We start from the raw sequence: 17,097 nt of genomic DNA on the forward strand, positions 1-17,097 counted from the left end.
ATTTCGGTGTAAATGGTGAAGCTTATTTATACCCCAAAATGAAAAATTCAACACTCTCTCTCTCTCCCCGGCTCTTGCATGAACTAGTGGAGTCACAGGAAAGAGATAAAATAAAATAAAATAAAGAACAAAAAGGAAGATGGTCATCGGTTGCCTGCTTGGTTCCACTCCGAATTCCCAGGTTCTTATTCGTTGTGTATTATAATTTTATTGATAGGTCTCTTTGATTACTAGAGATTTCATAGAGCGAGCAAAATTCAAGCATTGTCACCTAATCCAATTATCTTTAAAATTTGAATTTGGTGTCACGTTGATTATTTGGTCATACTGTTGAATGATTTTCCATTCATTGATAGAATATTACAGTTTGTTTCATCATATTGTCTCATAATCCGGTGTGAATTCACATATTGCATAACGGATTATAAGTTGGTTCATCCTTTGTAGGCTATTGCATATGATTGATCTCAAACAACATTATTTGTAGGTGCTGCCCTCAAGTTATGAACTTGGACTTGTCAGCTCACCCAAATCGAAAAGCCAAACTTGGGGAAGGCCGACACCAAAAAAATAGGGAGAAAGCAACTCCTCTTATTTTAGCCTCGTGCTTTGAATTTTTGGTAACATAAATATATGAAGATGGTCAACCTTCGTTTAAGAAGAGATCATACATTATATACAACATTCACTTCTAAATTAAATAATCATGGGGCAATTCTCTAGAAAACTGGGTTCTTTTTTTTCGGGCCCAAGACAAAACCACCATTTCATTATTATTGCACGATTTCCGATGGGCTGTGTCACGATCCAAATTGGCCCATCTTCTACTCACAGATTCAAGAGCGTCTCTCCCTGCACTCCTCTCTGTCTCTGCTGCTCTTGCATGGACTTGTGGAGTCTCTCGGAAAAGAGGAAGACGATGGCCAAAAAAGCAAGAAAAAAGAAGAAGAGAAAAAGATGAAGATGAAGATGAAGATGGTCTCGGTCGACTGCCTTGCTCCTCTCTCCCTCTATTCTTGGGTTCGTAATCTTCTAATGATGGTTGTCAATCCTTTTCCTTTTTTTGCTCTATTCGTCGATTGGCATTGCCAGCTTTGTTTCATCAGTGTCGGGTGCCTTGGCGTTTTCTTAGCTCCTTTCTTTTTCTGGTATACAAAAGAACAGTGAATTCATCTCTTCATGGTTTAAATCGAAAAGATGCGTATGTTCTGTTAAAAATTGTTGATTTTTCTGCCATTTGAAGATAAAATCGGGTTTTTACTAATTATTGACGAAGCCCATCTGCAAAGTTTTCTAATCGAGTATGCTTCCACATGTACCAGTGCAAGCTTAAGTTGATTTTGTCATTTTCCTATTGAGTTCCATGAAATTTTCTTCCTTTTTGTGTTCGCGTCTGCACAACTCGTCAATTGAAGCTTCGTCGATTGCAGACGACCAGCATTTGTTTTTGTTTGTTTTTTTTTTTCACCCTAAGCAAAAGAACTAAACCCATATAGGACTATCATGATATGAGTAATCATCTTTGGATATATCTCCTTTATGGGTTGATGTTTTGCTTCTCAAAGTTACGAGTCAGTCCCTTCCTCTGTGGGCTAATATTGCATATGATTTTTCCCTGAGAATTATGAAATCCCTTCTCACAATAATATGGATCATGGTTTTTCCCAAATGGTTTGAGGAAAAAGCTGATATGAATCTGCAGCTTGGCTAATTTAATAGTAGCTTACACCGACCTATAGCGGACAAACTTTTGGGTTGAAGTGGAGTCCTGAAAAGGTCTCTCCAAACTTTCTAGTGAACTGAAATCTATTACATTTTCAAATTTGAATCTCAACAAAAACCTGAAGAATCAGTTGTTTGACAATATTAACATGTAAATTAATGATATAACAGAAGTTAATAGTAACCATTACCGTGAAACTTAACCCGAAGAGCAACAGTCATGCACACCTTTAGCTTGAAACTTTTGCAACTAAGATACCTCTACTTTTATGTTTACAGTTGCGCTTGCTTTTTCCCTCCCATGAGCATGGCATTTTTTCAGAAATGGTGTTCATCTATTTAACTGTCTGAAGATCTCTATTTTTGGTCACAATTTAGGAGAAGCCATAAAAATTGGAATTCTAGTGAGCTTTAATAGGGGTTAATCGTCCATGCAGAATATCTGCAAGTTGTTTGCTGCACCAGCTTACCTCTATCACCATTATATAGGTAGTCATGTCTTTTTGAATTTTGGATATATTGTTGTGTCCGATCATTTCACTCAAATTACATCATTCTTAAGTTTTCTTTTCCATCTACTCTTTATTTATTTATTTTATCAGATTTTCAAATATTCATGCTCTTTTTTGGATGTCTTCTAGCTATAATGGGAAAAATAATTTCCTGGTCTTAATTAACATTTTTTTCTATGTAAGAGCCTTGCATATATCCCTTTAACTTCTTCTGAACCTTGAATTTTGCAAGCCAATCTAAACCCAAAAGCCAAACTCTTTAAAGAGCCAAGACCAGATAAATAGGAAGAAAGCTGCTCTTCTTATTTTAGCCCCATGTTTTGGCATCTACATATCACAGATTCTATAAATGGTCAACCTTTGTAAAATATTAAATTATCACAAACTTCTTCTATCATCTGCAGTTTTACATTATTTGTGGAAATTTCATTCGGAAAAATTTTTTGGGAGTTAGAACATCTGGTGCCTAAATAGATCTCTTATATATTTGGGTTACAATGTCATATGGGGATAAGAGCTGCAATATTGTCACACGTCATAAAAGATACTCATACAGAGGACAATGGAGGATAGGTATGAATATGTGGAATAAGAAAATAGTAGTGAATGAAAAAAATAAAAAAGATAGTATGTATACTACTGCCTGGCTAACTGTAATTCTTCCTTCCTACTACTGGCACGACTGGTCTGTGCTAGTATTGCAACAAGATGTGTCCACTAGAATTGCCAAGTCCTCCATTTTGTGGCTTTCCCTCTGTACCACTGCATCGCCACTCCTATGCACCAGTATTCTCCAAATAATGGTTTTGACATGATAAACCCCTTAATTTTTAGTTTTGAGGTCATGGGGTTTAAACCTTTGACCTTGTGTGGCCATAGCAACGTCCCTGCTATTCGGCCAAGTGCCTAGCACATGGATTTGGAACAACTATTCTTATCATTAATTTGTTCACAAGATAGCGGATGTTTCATTTTTCAATACTTGGAGTTCCAACTATACATAATTCTTTTTTGCATGTTGTATTCAGTGTATGGAATTTCAATTTAGAAGATGTGGAATTATAATTGAATAAGGACCAAATGAAAGGTCACAGTTTTTTGTGTTGGGTTTGCATGAGGAGGTCATATTAGACATATATTATCATACGGAGATGGAGAGAGTTAATCTGACTGTGAAATGAGTAACTTTGTTTTCCAGGCCAATGTGAAATGGATAAGTAGTAATTCGAGCTTTTTCCAGTTGTAGATATTATTAAATACCTTCTTGATATACTTGCGTGGTTTTGTCAATTTTGTTTTGATAATAATGAGGTTGCATTTTGAAATGAGCTGTACATACAAACTGGTCTTCGTCATATTATATCACCATATCACGAGAAGGGAGAAACATTCAGATTTGATAACAAAATGAGAAGGTATTATTCCTTTTCAGACCTACCAGATAGGGTGAGTTAGAAATCAACCATTAATGAATCTTCCAAGAGTAGATGATGGATAATTTTTCTTTGATGCAGCTTTCAAATTTGTCATAAACAATGAGATTTTATTCTTAATCGATAGTATATCCACGATGATTTCCTCCTAATACCCTTCTTGCCAACAAAAGGTAGGATTGCCAAAATCTTGCACCTGTGTGAGACTTTGTCACCTTTCAATACTTGCTGGCATCCTTCATAATTTCAACAAAAAACTAGAGGAATTTTTATCATGAAAATGTTTATATAATATGTATAATTAAGAAGTTTATCCTCTTCAACAAGTTCAGGCTGTGAGGGAAGTCAAAAATCTTCAGCATGTAAAATAAGGCGAATCATCTAAATTTCACTGAAAATCAACATGTATTATAAGGCTTAAAATGTTTGGACAAGCATTGAATAAAATCATGAAGGTGCTGAAACTAATCTTTCATATTATTGAATAAAATCATCATCAATGTTCGGTATCATCTAGGCATACAAAGATTAGTCCTGATACCAAAATTTGCCGATGAAATCCACTAACAGGAGGGAGTCTTTTTTTAAGAGGTTGCTACTTTTGTAATTCACAATCATCTTGGGTTATGATCTTCAGAGTTTCTCCAACCACTCCCTATAATATGCATTCTTCTCAACTTTCGAAACCCATCCTCATTCCTGCTGTTCTTTTTTTTTTTTTTTTTTTTTTTTTCCCTTGATGCAACTGATATAAATTTTGTTATAAATACTTGTTGCGGAAAAAAAGAAGACGTATTAGTTGTTAAAATAATAGCCTTTTCATGGTATTGCTAATTGAACTTCAAACAAGCTGGTTTCGCTGTTTAGCTCTTACTTTGCCGTGTTAGTGTGTGATGCTGGTTTCACTGGTTTTGCCACTTTTGACAGTCTTTTCATCTCGGCACCCTTCTACTGGCTATGACTCCTTGTCATTCTGAGTGTAAGTTTTTGGTCCCGTGATCTCTTCTTGTATAGTTTGGTTAAAGCTCAGTATATTTATTACTTTTACCAAAAAAAAGAAACAAACTTCAAACAAGCTAAATAAAATATGATTTATAAATGCAGTCACGTGACATGCCACAATCACAACAGTACTTATTGACACGAGCATGTCACGTGCGGCGTTAACCTACTAACAATTTTAACCTAGTTTTATCTTGAGAAATCTCATTGGAGGTGGCGGCGCACTATGGCATTTCATCCCTTATAAATACCCGTATGTCCTCATTGTGTCACCTCACAAATAGCACCTTCAATAATCTACTAGACTGATCTAGCTTTTATTCTTCTCCTAGGTTTTGTATTTGTTTTGTTTGAATTGAATAATTTTGCTGAAGGGCTTTGTTGATCCAAAATCCTTCAGATATAGGAGTACTACAGTTTATTGTCCAAAAGCAAGCAAGAAAGAGTTTGCAGTTATTCGGTCGGAGAAAAACTTGAAGGTGGATGTCTTTGTTATTAGACAATATGCATATCTATTGTCATTCTCATTCGTTGAAATGTTACTGTGCTGATCACACTATTTTTTCAATTTCTCTCTGTTTTAAATGTCCTTGCAGGAATTCTCCTTGTGTTACAAAGATAAGAAGAAACTCTCTATGAGCAGGTATCTACTATTATCCAATTTTTCAATTTGGAAAAGGAACAGAGAGCTTTTGTTTATTAACAGTGCACCATGCATATAAATTGCTATTGCTTCCAGTGCACATTGAGATCGCTTTCAGATCTAATCGTTTTCAGAAACTTAATATGATGTAAGAACCAAATCTAACAGCTGAGACCGCAGTTATGATCTTTCAGGATTTGTGGATCGTGTACACATGTTCTAAGTTCAAATGGAAAAGTGGAACTGGAGGTCATGGGCATCTCTTGGCAAGAAAAGAATCTGAGCGATTGAGACTATTACTGTCCATAACTCAGTAACAAAGTGGAGTCGATGCAATGCGCTGCTTGAGCTTAAAAACCTGGACAAGTAATGTTTAATTTCTCATTTACGTGCTCTATGTGATGATTTAGGTTGAGTTGAGATGGACCTGGATCCAAACTATCTTTAATTTTGATGAAGTTTGAGCCAAGTTTGAGAGGGATGCGATCTGAATTGAAATGTGGTTGCTTTGTCATGTTCATTAGCAATTCGCGTCATGTCCTTTGGCTTTATTTAGAGCACAAATATTGCACAAGGTGATAACAATTTTTTTTTAAAGAAGAAAGTCAAAATCGAATTGAATCATTTGAATCGTAAGTTATTGCGCTCATGTCATTTTAAAACTATATTTGTGCTGTGGTCACTGCTGTACTTATCTCCAGGTTGGGTGTACCATTGTATGTTCAGAACTGTCACCTTGATACCAATATTCTGTAAAAAGAAAACATAATCTATTCAATATGATTTGAACCTTATAAGCCAGTCATCACATACACCAAATTGTAATACTTGCACCTATTCATGTTTGGCACAAAATGTCAAGCTAAAATGGTGGTGCCTGCCAATACTCAAATATTGTACATGGATATAGGTGTATCACTGTGATTTTTAATAAATGTTTCTTAAAAAAATAACCAAAGGATGTAATAAAAAAATTTGATTTGCATTTTCACAACAATCTTTTGAAATTTGAATTTATTGGTCGCATGTCTAAGTCTTTATTTTGTTGATATTACATACCTTGTTCTCTTTGGACAAGCTCGTATTGTTTTATCATCATATCTTATGGATTTTATTATTCTGTCTCGGTTGTTAATATATAGATCTCATTTTCTTTTTTGGTCAGTCTACAGAAACCAATATTGAGCAGGTTAATAATTAGGAAAGCCAGAAAAATCAAATTCTGGAGCAATTTAAGAGTGATTAGGTACAGAATCCAGAGCAAAAGCCAATGGAATGGCAAGTAATTGGTCCTCCTAAGTTCCCAAGATACGAAATACCACTTAAAGCTATCATGTTCATTTTTTGTCACAATAGCAAAGAGCACACAGTCAGAGTCCAACCAAGAAACCAAAATTGGCAGCTAAATCAGAACTCAAGGAATATGACCAGGTTCATAGCATAGGTGGAAACTTACCGTGTTTCCGTTTCTTCCTTTGAATTGCCATGTTTTGTTTTCCCTATATATTGTAGATGAGTTTCTGATTACTCTCTGTGCAAATCTGCAAGAGAATACTAGTACTCTCTGTGTTCGTTTGAGCTGTATAGCGTGTGTTGCCACCCAAAGTAAAAAGAGAAAAAATGGCGTCATCTTCTTCTTCATTAGAGAGGACTTTGGCAACACAGCTTAGATTGGTTGGCAATGGCCTCCTCAATGCCCCTTCTTCTGTTGATGAACTCCTCACTCTTCTTGATGTATGCTGCCTCGATTTACCAATTCATGCATATGATGATTTACTGAGCCGTGCAGCTTTACTTGCATTGAAATTTCTTATTTGTGTTTCATCGGGATAAATTTGAATGCTTGGGGATGGTTGATGTTTGTTTGGGGGATGATTGATCTCCTGTCTTTGGCTTCTCATCAATTTGCTCATCAGGCATCTTTGTTGTTTTAGTTGGTTGATATATGGTAATCCATTTGGCGGTTATGCTTGTGGGCAAAGGCATCTAGTTCATATGGATAGGAGAGTGAGTTCATATAATGGCTTTCAAACTCCTTTCTAAACTATAGAACTTCGGTTTCAGCATACTTTAAACGAGTCAAACGGATTTCATCTAAGCATTACTCCTTGTACTTGGTGTTCTTTGCTGTCCACTTATCCATCTGCTGGATGGTATTCTTGTGCTACCATGAGCTTCAAGGTCAAATCTCTAGTTTTATCTTTTCCCTCCCCACTTGTTTGACCACTTAAAGGGCATACATCACCAATTATTGGAGCATCTGAGGTGGCTGTTCTCCTTCTGCGTTTCCAGAAACATTTCTCTTTAATGTTGTTTATTTAGATATAGAAACTGACTTTTGCTTTCATGTGCATGTCCCCCCTACATAGAATGCTGAAGATGTCTTGGTGAATATGGAGCAAGAACCATCGGACTTCCTCCAGGATGCCCTTCTTCCTGTCATGAAGGGTCTTATAGCTGAAGCTCTGTTCAAACATTGTAACGAGGATGTTAGAGTTACAGTGGCATCTTGCCTCAGTGAGATTCTGAGGATAGCATCGCCAGTGCAGCCATATAATGACGATCAGATGAAGGTATATAAAACAAAACTCTGGAGATTTTCTAATACAATTAACTCACTCCTCTCTAGATAAAATTTTATTCTTTCACAGTTTCTTAAGTATCCATTCATGGGCAGGCAATTTTTCAACTGATCGTGGAGGCTCTTTCAAAGCTATCTCAACCCTCGACACGGAGTCATGAAAAGGCCCTTTCTATGCTGGAAACCATTGCAAGGGTCAAGGCAGGTCTGCTAATGCTTGACCTTGAATGTGAGGCACAAATTCTTCATATGTGCCAACATTTCTGGGTATTTACTAGGTACTATTATCATCAGGAACACTTTACGCTCTTTTTTTTTTTTTTCTTTTCTTTTCTTTTCGCATAATAGTTTACCAGATATCATAAGAAAAGGATAGCTTTCTTAATCTTTGACCAATAACAGTAGTTGATGGAAATTGTTCAGTTGAGTTGCATTTTTGTTTTCTGGAATATCACAATTTGGCTTGTCTTGCTGTCTAGTAACCTTTCTTATGACTCAAAAAATTGATATTTGTAGTTAGTTAATTGCGGATGAGTTATCGACCAAAAAAAAAAAAAATTGTGGATGAGTTTTTATGTACATCAGTGTTCATTTGTGAGTTAGCTTGCCTTTCATGATTGGATGAATCTTTTGACTATTTTACATGGTTTTGTTTTGGTGCTTTAAACCTTTCAATTTTGTTGAAGAATCTCCTGATAAACTCGATATTCTGCTTGGTGTAGCAAGGATTTTATATAAGGTGTTACACTGCTATCTTTACAAGAGAGATTGAGATTTAGCGATATCTGTGCAAGCTCTTGACCTTAATTCTAGGGTTGGAAAAAATAATGGCACCTAAATGGCTTTCTGGTAGTTGGATTATAACTTGGCTTAACAGTTTTGTTACGACAGACCGCAACAACACTCTTATGACTTTACTAAATGATAGTTCTCAACATCTTTTTATTTTTGACATTTTAGCATTTACCTTTTGATACTCTCTTATTTTTTTATGGGTGCTTTTTTTTTTATTAAGGTTAAATCCATCTGCTGATGAATGCTGGGCCGTGGAACAAATAATGGCTGACATCCTTGCTGAAAGTGAAGATATCAGCTCAGATCTTCTGATCCGTCTCCTGGATAGTGTGCTCAAGGAGAATGAGGTTACTGTCAATTTTTATGTTTCTGCTGGTTTAGCTTGGTTTTGTTTTGTTCATTCTCTAATAAGAGATATACCATCTTGCAGAAAGTGTCACCTTCCAGTTGGAAATTGGGAGAGAAACTGATCTTGGATTGTGCAGCAAAGCTGAGACCACTTAAGGGAGCACTTCATTCAATAGGCACCACTTTGGATGATTATTCTTCTGTAGTGGCTTTGCTATGCCAAAATGAATCTACTACTCTGAATAATGCTACTAGTGGTTCTCCTGAACACGGCATCGCTGATCTCCTAGGCTCCAAGGGTTCAATACTTCCCAGGAAAAGGGAACCAAAACCCAATTCACTCATGAGACCTGAGGAAGGTTATGTTCTTTCTTGGCTGTACAGAGAGGGTCAAACTACTGAACAGCGCCATAAAAGAAGGATCTCCATGAGCAGAACTGATCTTTCAGCTATGCCCACGGTTTCTACAATAAATGTGGAGACTTTGCAAGGTGAGGCAGCTCTGCTCCCTGTTGATCTTAGAGATCAAAAAATGAAGCTGCCAGCTGAAGGAGGAAATGACACTAGTAAAGGCACCTCAAGGGTATGATTGTAACTGTTGCAGTACACTTTTCATATGCTTATTGGATTTTATCTTATATATCTACTACATTCTTTGTCGTTATATTATTTAAGTATGCCTTCTTCAATTTTTGTTATTATCATTGTCATTATTATAAAAACGAAGTATCTTGCAAAGCTCTGCTGAAATTTGTGTTCACAGTTATTAAAGAGCATTGGCACTTGGTTTATTTCTTACTTTTTCCTAATTGATATGTTGCATAGTCTTTGCACCTTTTTTTAGTTTTCATACAGTCATGTATTTCTTTAAATGACTTTCAGGAGTCTGAGGTGCTTGCTGACGGATTAATTGGTCGGAGAATAAAGGTCTGGTGGCCATTGGATGAGATGTGAGCACCCTAGGACCCTCACTTGGAATACTTTGTTTCTTTCTTGGTTGAGCATGATATTTTTCAATTCTCATCTCCTTCTTGCAATTGCTCCTGCTGTTCCTTAATTGATGGCTAGCTGCTGCCGTCACTTCAGTGATTGTCTACAGCACTAGGGTTGTTTATATCATTTTCTTCCTATTCCTAATCGGTCATTTTACAGGTTCTATGATGGCCGAATTGAATCTTACAACCATATAACAAAAAAGCACAAGGTGAGATAACTATCATAGTCTTCAGAAGCTTCTGTAACTGTGACCTGCCATTTGTTTTGATCAGCTCAGTTAGCTTCTTGGGTGTATCTGCATATGTGGATCGGTGCTTTTTTTATCCTCAAGTCCCATCTGATAGCTAATTTTCTACAAATTATGTAATTGTTTGAGCTGGCGTCTCTTGCTCTATTTGCTGCTACCTCTTTCCTTTAATTGTGAGATCTTGCAGCTGCATTTTCTTTGATATTGTGCTAAATATATATGGCCTGATTTGGACTATAGGTTTTGTACGACGACGGGGACAAAGAAATCTTAAACCTTGAGAAGGAACGTTGGGAGTTCATTGAAGATGATTTGCCAGATGAAGTAAGTACTCACTTTTTTTGTTTTTTGGTCTTGTAGCAAGTGTTGACTTTAATTTGTTATCATTCCGTGTTTTGTATCATTAAGTTGGAAATAACTTCTTGCTTATGTGCTTCTTGGATATCTTGTAGCATCGACAGGTGGCTGTTAATCCCGACCCTATTACTTCATCCGTCGTGTAAGTTTTGCCTTTTTTTGATATTTGTGCTTGCATATGTTTCTTTCTTGTCCTAATGAAACTACCTGTCTTGTTTGGTCCCGATTGTCATTATCAGAGTGAGAAAGTTGAATGGGAATGAAAGAAGTTTTCAGTCAACGAAGATATTGAACAGCAAAGATGATGTTATAAGGTTAGACTTTGATGCATATGATTTTACGATCTTTATTGGTCGCTTGGCTCCAAGCTTATTTCTCATGTTCTTATTAGAGCCGAAGCAACCACCGGATTGCTAGAAGTTGAAGAAGCTCCAAATATGGGCAACAAAATTATAGGTCAAGGTGAGTCCAGTAATGATGAAAGCTCTGAGGACAACGTCTTTGAGTTCCGGGCACGATCAAAGGATGTGCAACTTCAAAATCATAGTACAAGCACGTCTGATGGTGACGAAAGCTCCGAGAATAATGTCTTCGAGTTCAAGGCTCGATCAAAGGATGTCCAGGTAGAAAATCCTAATATGGGCACATCCGATGATTCGATTGCAGAAGCTAGCCTGCCAAGAGTAACCAGGGTTCGATCAAAGGATGTGCAACTCGAAAATCCTAGTACAAGCACATCCAATGATTTGACTCCAGAAGCCAGCCCACCTAGAGCGATCAGAGTTCGGTCAAAGGATGTGCAACGCAAAAATCCTAGTACAAGCACATCCGATGATTCTACTCCGGAAGCCAGCCCACCTAGAGCAGTCAGGGTTCAATCAAAGGATGTGCAGCTAAAAAATGCTAGTTCAAGCACATCGGATGATTCAACTCCAGAAGCTAGCCCGCCTAGACCTTGGGGACTGATGCGGAGCCAATTTCGGCATCACTAACTTGAAAGCCGGGGTGCAGGGCATGGAAAACAGCTACAGTTTGGGTAAAATGATAGGTGTAATAGATATTAAGAAGGCATTGATATGAAAGAGCTTACAATTAGGCCCATGTACAAAGATACAGAGGTTGAAATTCCTAATGTCCGGGAGCATTTAGTTATCAGCCCTTGTATAGGCATAGATTTTTTCTTGCTTTTGTAAATGTGATGATTATAGTCCTTTTCTATACAATAGAAACGCAAGCTTGTATATGGATTGCATTCGTTTTGTCTAAAATTAAAGTTTCATTCTTTTATTGGTCATATACACTAGGAACTGAGTCGACTTCAGTCATTGCTCTCATCTCTCCCTGGTAATAAAACAAATAATGTCTGAAAAAGGATACAGCAACTCTACGTTCTCCCTCCCTCCTGCCCTCCAGCTGTTGCATGAACTTGCGGTGTCGCAGGAAAGAGGGACATGATGACCAAAAAGAGAGAGAACGAGGAAGATAGTCATCACTTCGTCCCACCCTTAATTCTCAGTTTCTTTATTTTCTATTCTTGAACTTTACTGGTGGCTGTCTTCGACAACGTGTAATTTCAAAGAGGGAGCCAAACTCAAGAATTCGCAGGTTCTTATTCTTCGGTGATGGTACTGTATTATATCCTTTTCTCGCATTTTGCCGGTAGCTTTCTTTAATCACAGAAGATTCAGAGAGCGAGGGGATGTTAAAGAATTGCCACCCCACACGGTCTTCTTTGTTCAGTCAGATTGTCCAACGATAACATATGCATTGACGTTTTCGATAGCAGATTAGAAGTCAATCATCCATCTCGTTGATGTAGGTGGTTATATCTAGAGCTGACTTACTATCTAATTAAACGGTGAGGCTAGTGCAGAGATATAATTGTGTACTCTGTACCGTAATATATTAATGCGTCCTCTCTTTTCATCATATTACATCATTTTTCAATCCTTTTTCCCCTCCTGTTTATATCTTTTCATATTCACCTGCCGATCTAAATGTCACGTAGCTCTTACAAGAAAAAGTTTTATGTGCTTGGTCTCCAAAAACATCCTCCTCTGTAAGTGCCTTGTGTGCATCAGCTGCTGCTAGTTCTTATTAATCGCAGGTTTTCATGCCAGCCCCAAGCCTAAAAGCCAAACTTCGAGTATGGCCAACCCCAGAAAAACGGGGGGAAAGCAGTTCCTCTTACTTTAGCCTCGTGCTTTGACTTTTCGGTTTAAGAATAGATCATATGCCATATGAAATTTACTTCTGAATTATATATTACTGAGGTAATTCTCTAGAAAACTGGGTTTCTTCCTAGGACTTCAGGATAAAAACTCCATTTTATTATACGCTTCATAATTATTCTATTTTCAAAAATAATTTCTGTTTAGAAATACTTCTTTTTCATTCTGCGCGATTTCCCATGGACTGTTAAGATGTGAACTGGCCCATCTACTGAAAATACTAAAAGATTCAAGAGAGTCTCGTCCTCCACTCCACAGTCCCTGCTGCTCTTGCATGAACTGGTGGCGTCTCTCAGAAAAGAGGATGACGATGGCCGTAAAAAGAAAGAAGAGAAACGATGGAGACGGTCTCGGTCGACTGCTTCGTTCCTCTCTCTCTCTGTTATCAGGTTCGTATTCATCTGTGATGGTTGTCGATCCTTTTTCCTTTTTTCTCTGTTTGTCGATTGGCATTGCCAGCTTAGTTTCATCTGCGTCGGGTACTTTGGAATTTTCTCAGTTCCTTTTTCTACAAAAAAATATAATAATAATAATAATAATAATAATAATAATAATAATAATAATAATAATAATAATCTATCTTAAAAGATACCACTATTCTGCTTAAATTTTGCCTTTTTTTTTGCCATTTGCAGATAAAAGTAGGCTTTTGCTACTTATTATTGATAAAGCTAAGCGGCAGACTTTTCTTTCCAGTATGCTTCAACAAGTACGTGTGCAAGCTTAAGTTGATTTTGGACTTTTCCTATTGAGTTCGATGAATATTTTTTTTTTCTCTTTTTTTTTTCGCGTTTGTATAACTCGTCAATGGAAGCTTCGTTGATTGCAGACCATCAGCATTTGTTTTTCTTTTCCTCTGAGCAAAAGAACTACACCCTTATAGGACTACCATGATATGAATAATCATAATTGGATATATCTCCTTTGTGGGTTGATGTTTTGCTTCTCAAAGTTAAAAGTCAGTCCCTTCCTCTGTGGGCTGTGTTGCATATGATTTTTTTTTTCTCTGTGAATTATGACATCCCTTCTGACGGTAGTATGGATTCTGATTTTTCTCAAATGGTTCAGGAAAAGCTAATATGAGTATGTAGTTTGGCTAGTATAGTAGTATTCACTGTCCTTACACCGACCTATTATGGATAAATTTTTGGGTTGAAGTGGAGACCAAAAAGAGTCCTCCTGACCACCAGGTCAGGTTCGACTCCCAGAGTCTGCCATAACTCCTAGAGCAGAGTTCCATGACTTAGGCGGAGGAGTGGCCAAAGTTCAGAGTCAATGAAGATATTGAAGGACAGACTATGATAAGGGGTTGGATTTTGATAAGCTTTATTGTACAATCTTTATAGTTCGCTTGGCTACAAACTTAAGTCCCCCGTGTTCCTTCCCAGGGCTGGAGCGGCCACCAGACTACTAGAAGTTGAAGCTCCCAACTTTGGCAACCAAAATATCAGTGGACATGAGTCTAGCGATGACTCAAGCAATGATTATAATGTCTTTGAGTGTAGGGCACGATCAAAAGATGTCCAACTAGAAACTTCTAGTATGAGGACATCTGATGATTCGACTCTCAAAGCTAGCCTGCCAAGAGCAATCCGGGTTGGATCAAAGGATTTGCAACTTGATGATGAAAGTACCGAGGATAATGTCTTGGAGTTCAGGGCACGATCAAAGGATGTCCAACTAGAAAATCCTAGTACGAGCACATCTGATGATTCGACTCGAAAAGGTAGCCCGCCGAGAGCAATTGGGGTTGGATCGAAGGGTTTGCAACTTGAAAATCCTGGAACAAGCACATCCGATTCAACTCCAGAAGCTAGTCCTCTTAGATATATCAGGGCAAAATCAAAGGATGTTCGACTAAAAAGCACGTCCAGTGATTCAACTCCGGATGCCAGCCCTCCTAGATATATTAGGGCGAAATCAAAGGATGTCCGACTAGAAAATACATCCGATGATTCAACTCCAAAAGGCAGCCCACCTACACCTTGGGGACTGTGGCGGAGTCGGCATCGCTGATTTGAAGGTCATAGTTGCGGAGCATGGGAAACAACAGCTATATTTTTGGATAGTCATAGAAGTGATGAAGCTATATTTTTGGATAGTCATAGAAGTGATGAATCTTTAAAAGGTATCAATATACAAGAGCTTACAATTTAGGCCCCTGTACAAAATACAGCGTTTCAAGAAGTCCCTGGTGTCCAGGAGCTTTTAGTTATCAGTCCTTGGATGGACATAGATTCTTTTCTTGCTTTTGTAAATGTGAGTTGATTATAGTTCCTAGCAACAAACAAACGCAAGAATGTAATGAGCTTTGGCTCATATTAAATTTTGTCCACGATGGAATATATATTCTTTTATTGGTCATTATTCTCATCTTTTCCCCTCCGTAATCGTGGTTGTGGATCAACAGATGATCCCTGGTAATATAGCCCGGGGCTTTGAGAATACTTCCCTACAATATGGTAATATAAATATGTACTATCTAACTTATTTTTGCAACGATAATTTGAATTCAGTGTTCCACGCATTCTAATATGGATCGTTTAATTAGAAGGAAACCTTTGAACATTGAAAATTAGTAGCTCTTGTATTTAGTAATTTCTCGACATGGCAAGCTGTGAAAATGTTCAATAAAAAAGAAGATATGAAAATGAAAAATAAGCAAGAACTCCTCGTAATTTTGATGATTTTCATGGTGATTATTTTTATTAATAATCCGTAAATATTTGAATGTGATCAGTAATTTTGAAATAGGAAAAAATTTCATGTGATTGTGTATAATCAATAATAAATAAATCATAATAACGATAGCAACTTACCGTATAATAGAAAAAAATAATTTGACCATTCGGTATAAATAGTGAAGCTTATTTATAACCCAAAATAAAAAATTCAACACTCTCTCTCCCCAACTCTTGCATGAAATAGTGGAGTCACTGAAAAGAGGAACATGATGGCCAGAAAGAGATATAAAAAAGAAAAGAACAAGGCGAAAGATGATCATCGGTCGACGGCTTGGTTCCACTCCGAATCCCAGGTTCTTATTCTTTGGTGATTTATTATTTCCTTCTCCTGAATTTTACTGATAGCTCTCCTTATTTACGGGAGATTTCAAAGAGCGAGCAAAAATCAAGAATTGCCACCCAACCCAATCATTTTTTAAATTTGATTTTGGTCTCACATTGATCATATAATTATAGTATCAAATGATTTTTCGATTTGTCAATAGAATATTACAACTTTATTTCATCAAATTGTTCGTTGATGTAATATAATTGACATATTCCATAGTGGATAACAAGTCGGTCCATCCTTTATAGGCTACTGTATATGATTGATCTCTAACAACATCCTCTCTCATTCCCTCGCGTGCAGCACCTCAAAGTTCTTGTGAATTGTGATTTTCCACCTCACCCAGACCTACAAGCCAAACTTGGCGTAAGGCCAACACCAGAAAAAAATAGGGAGAAATGGCACAAATACATGAAAATGAAAATGGTCAACCTTGACAATAGATTAGACCAAAAAAAAAAAAAAAAAAAAAAAAAAACCTTGACAACAGACCATCACCAATGTAATGTATATACACAAAACGAGGTATTCTCAAGAAAACTGGGTTTCTTTTTTGGCCCCAAGACAAAACCACCATCTTATTATTATTGCACGTTTTCCTAGGGGCTGTGCTGCGATCCAAATCGGCCCATCTTCTACTGAAAGATTCAAGAGCCTTTCCCTCCACTCCTCCGTCTCTGCTGCTTTTGCATGATGAACTTGTGGTGGCGTCTCTCGGTAAAGAGGAAGACGATGGCCAAGAAAAGAAAAAAGAGTAAAGATGGAGATGGTCTCCGTCGACTGCCTCGTTCCTTTCTCTCTATTCCCAGGTTCGTGTTCTTCTAATGATGGTTATCAATCCTTTTCCCTTTTTTCCTCTGTTCGTCGATTGGCATTGCAGCTTGGTTTCATCAGCGTCGTGTACTTCGGTGTTTTCTCAGCTCCTTTTTTTTTTTCTAGAAATAAAAGAACAATACATTCATCTCTTCATAATTCAAAACGAAAAGATACCTCTGTTCTGTTAAAGTTTGCTTTTTTCTGCCATTTGGAGATAAATGGCATATGTCTCCTTTGTGGGTTGATGTTTTGCTTCTCGAAGTTATAAGCCCAGTCCTTCCTCTGCGGGCTGTATTGCATATGATTTTTTTTTTTTCCTGAGAATTATGAAATCCTTTCTCA

The 17,097-nt window shown here is 37.2% G+C and overlaps 1 protein-coding gene across 7 annotated transcripts; it reads left to right on the forward strand.

The window, feature by feature from the left end:
- The first annotated feature begins 887 nt into the window (after positions 1–887).
- Positions 888–11,923, forward strand: LOC104423219. 7 transcript variants are annotated; one of them, XM_039303495.1, is made up of 15 exons: positions 888–1,020; positions 4,595–4,646; positions 5,070–5,148; positions 5,266–5,312; positions 5,493–5,678; positions 7,682–7,885; positions 7,990–8,171; positions 8,909–9,035; positions 9,119–9,619; positions 9,919–9,986; positions 10,189–10,240; positions 10,520–10,603; positions 10,732–10,778; positions 10,876–10,950; positions 11,028–11,923. In XM_039303495.1, the coding sequence occupies exons 6-15, from the start codon at positions 7,706–7,708 to the stop codon at positions 11,626–11,628; spliced, it is 1,917 nt and encodes a 638-aa protein (XP_039159429.1). In that variant the 5' UTR covers positions 888–1,020; positions 4,595–4,646; positions 5,070–5,148; positions 5,266–5,312; positions 5,493–5,678; positions 7,682–7,705; the 3' UTR covers positions 11,629–11,923. The 7 variants fall into 7 exon arrangements, with proteins under 7 accessions (XP_039159429.1, XP_039159428.1, XP_039159431.1 ...); XM_039303494.1 differs by lacking the exon at positions 4,595–4,646; XM_039303497.1 differs by lacking the exon at positions 4,595–4,646 and having other exon boundaries at positions 5,507–5,678.
- The last annotated feature ends 5,174 nt before the right edge of the window (positions 11,924–17,097 follow it).

Source organism: Eucalyptus grandis, chromosome 10 (assembly GCF_016545825.1).
Source record: "Eucalyptus grandis isolate ANBG69807.140 chromosome 10, ASM1654582v1, whole genome shotgun sequence".
Taxonomy (NCBI): Eukaryota; Viridiplantae; Streptophyta; class Magnoliopsida; order Myrtales; family Myrtaceae; genus Eucalyptus; species Eucalyptus grandis.

Coding starts and splice junctions, on each gene's coding strand:
- LOC104423219 (XM_039303495.1), top strand. CDS start 7,706: ATGGAGCAAGAACCATCGGACTTCCTCCAGGATGCCCTTCTTCCTGTC. Junction 8,172..8,908: donor CATTTCTGGGTATTTACTAG/GTACTATTATCA, acceptor TTTTTTATTAAG/GTTAAATCCATCTGCTGATG. Junction 9,036..9,118: donor GTGTGCTCAAGGAGAATGAG/GTTACTGTCAAT, acceptor ACCATCTTGCAG/AAAGTGTCACCTTCCAGTTG.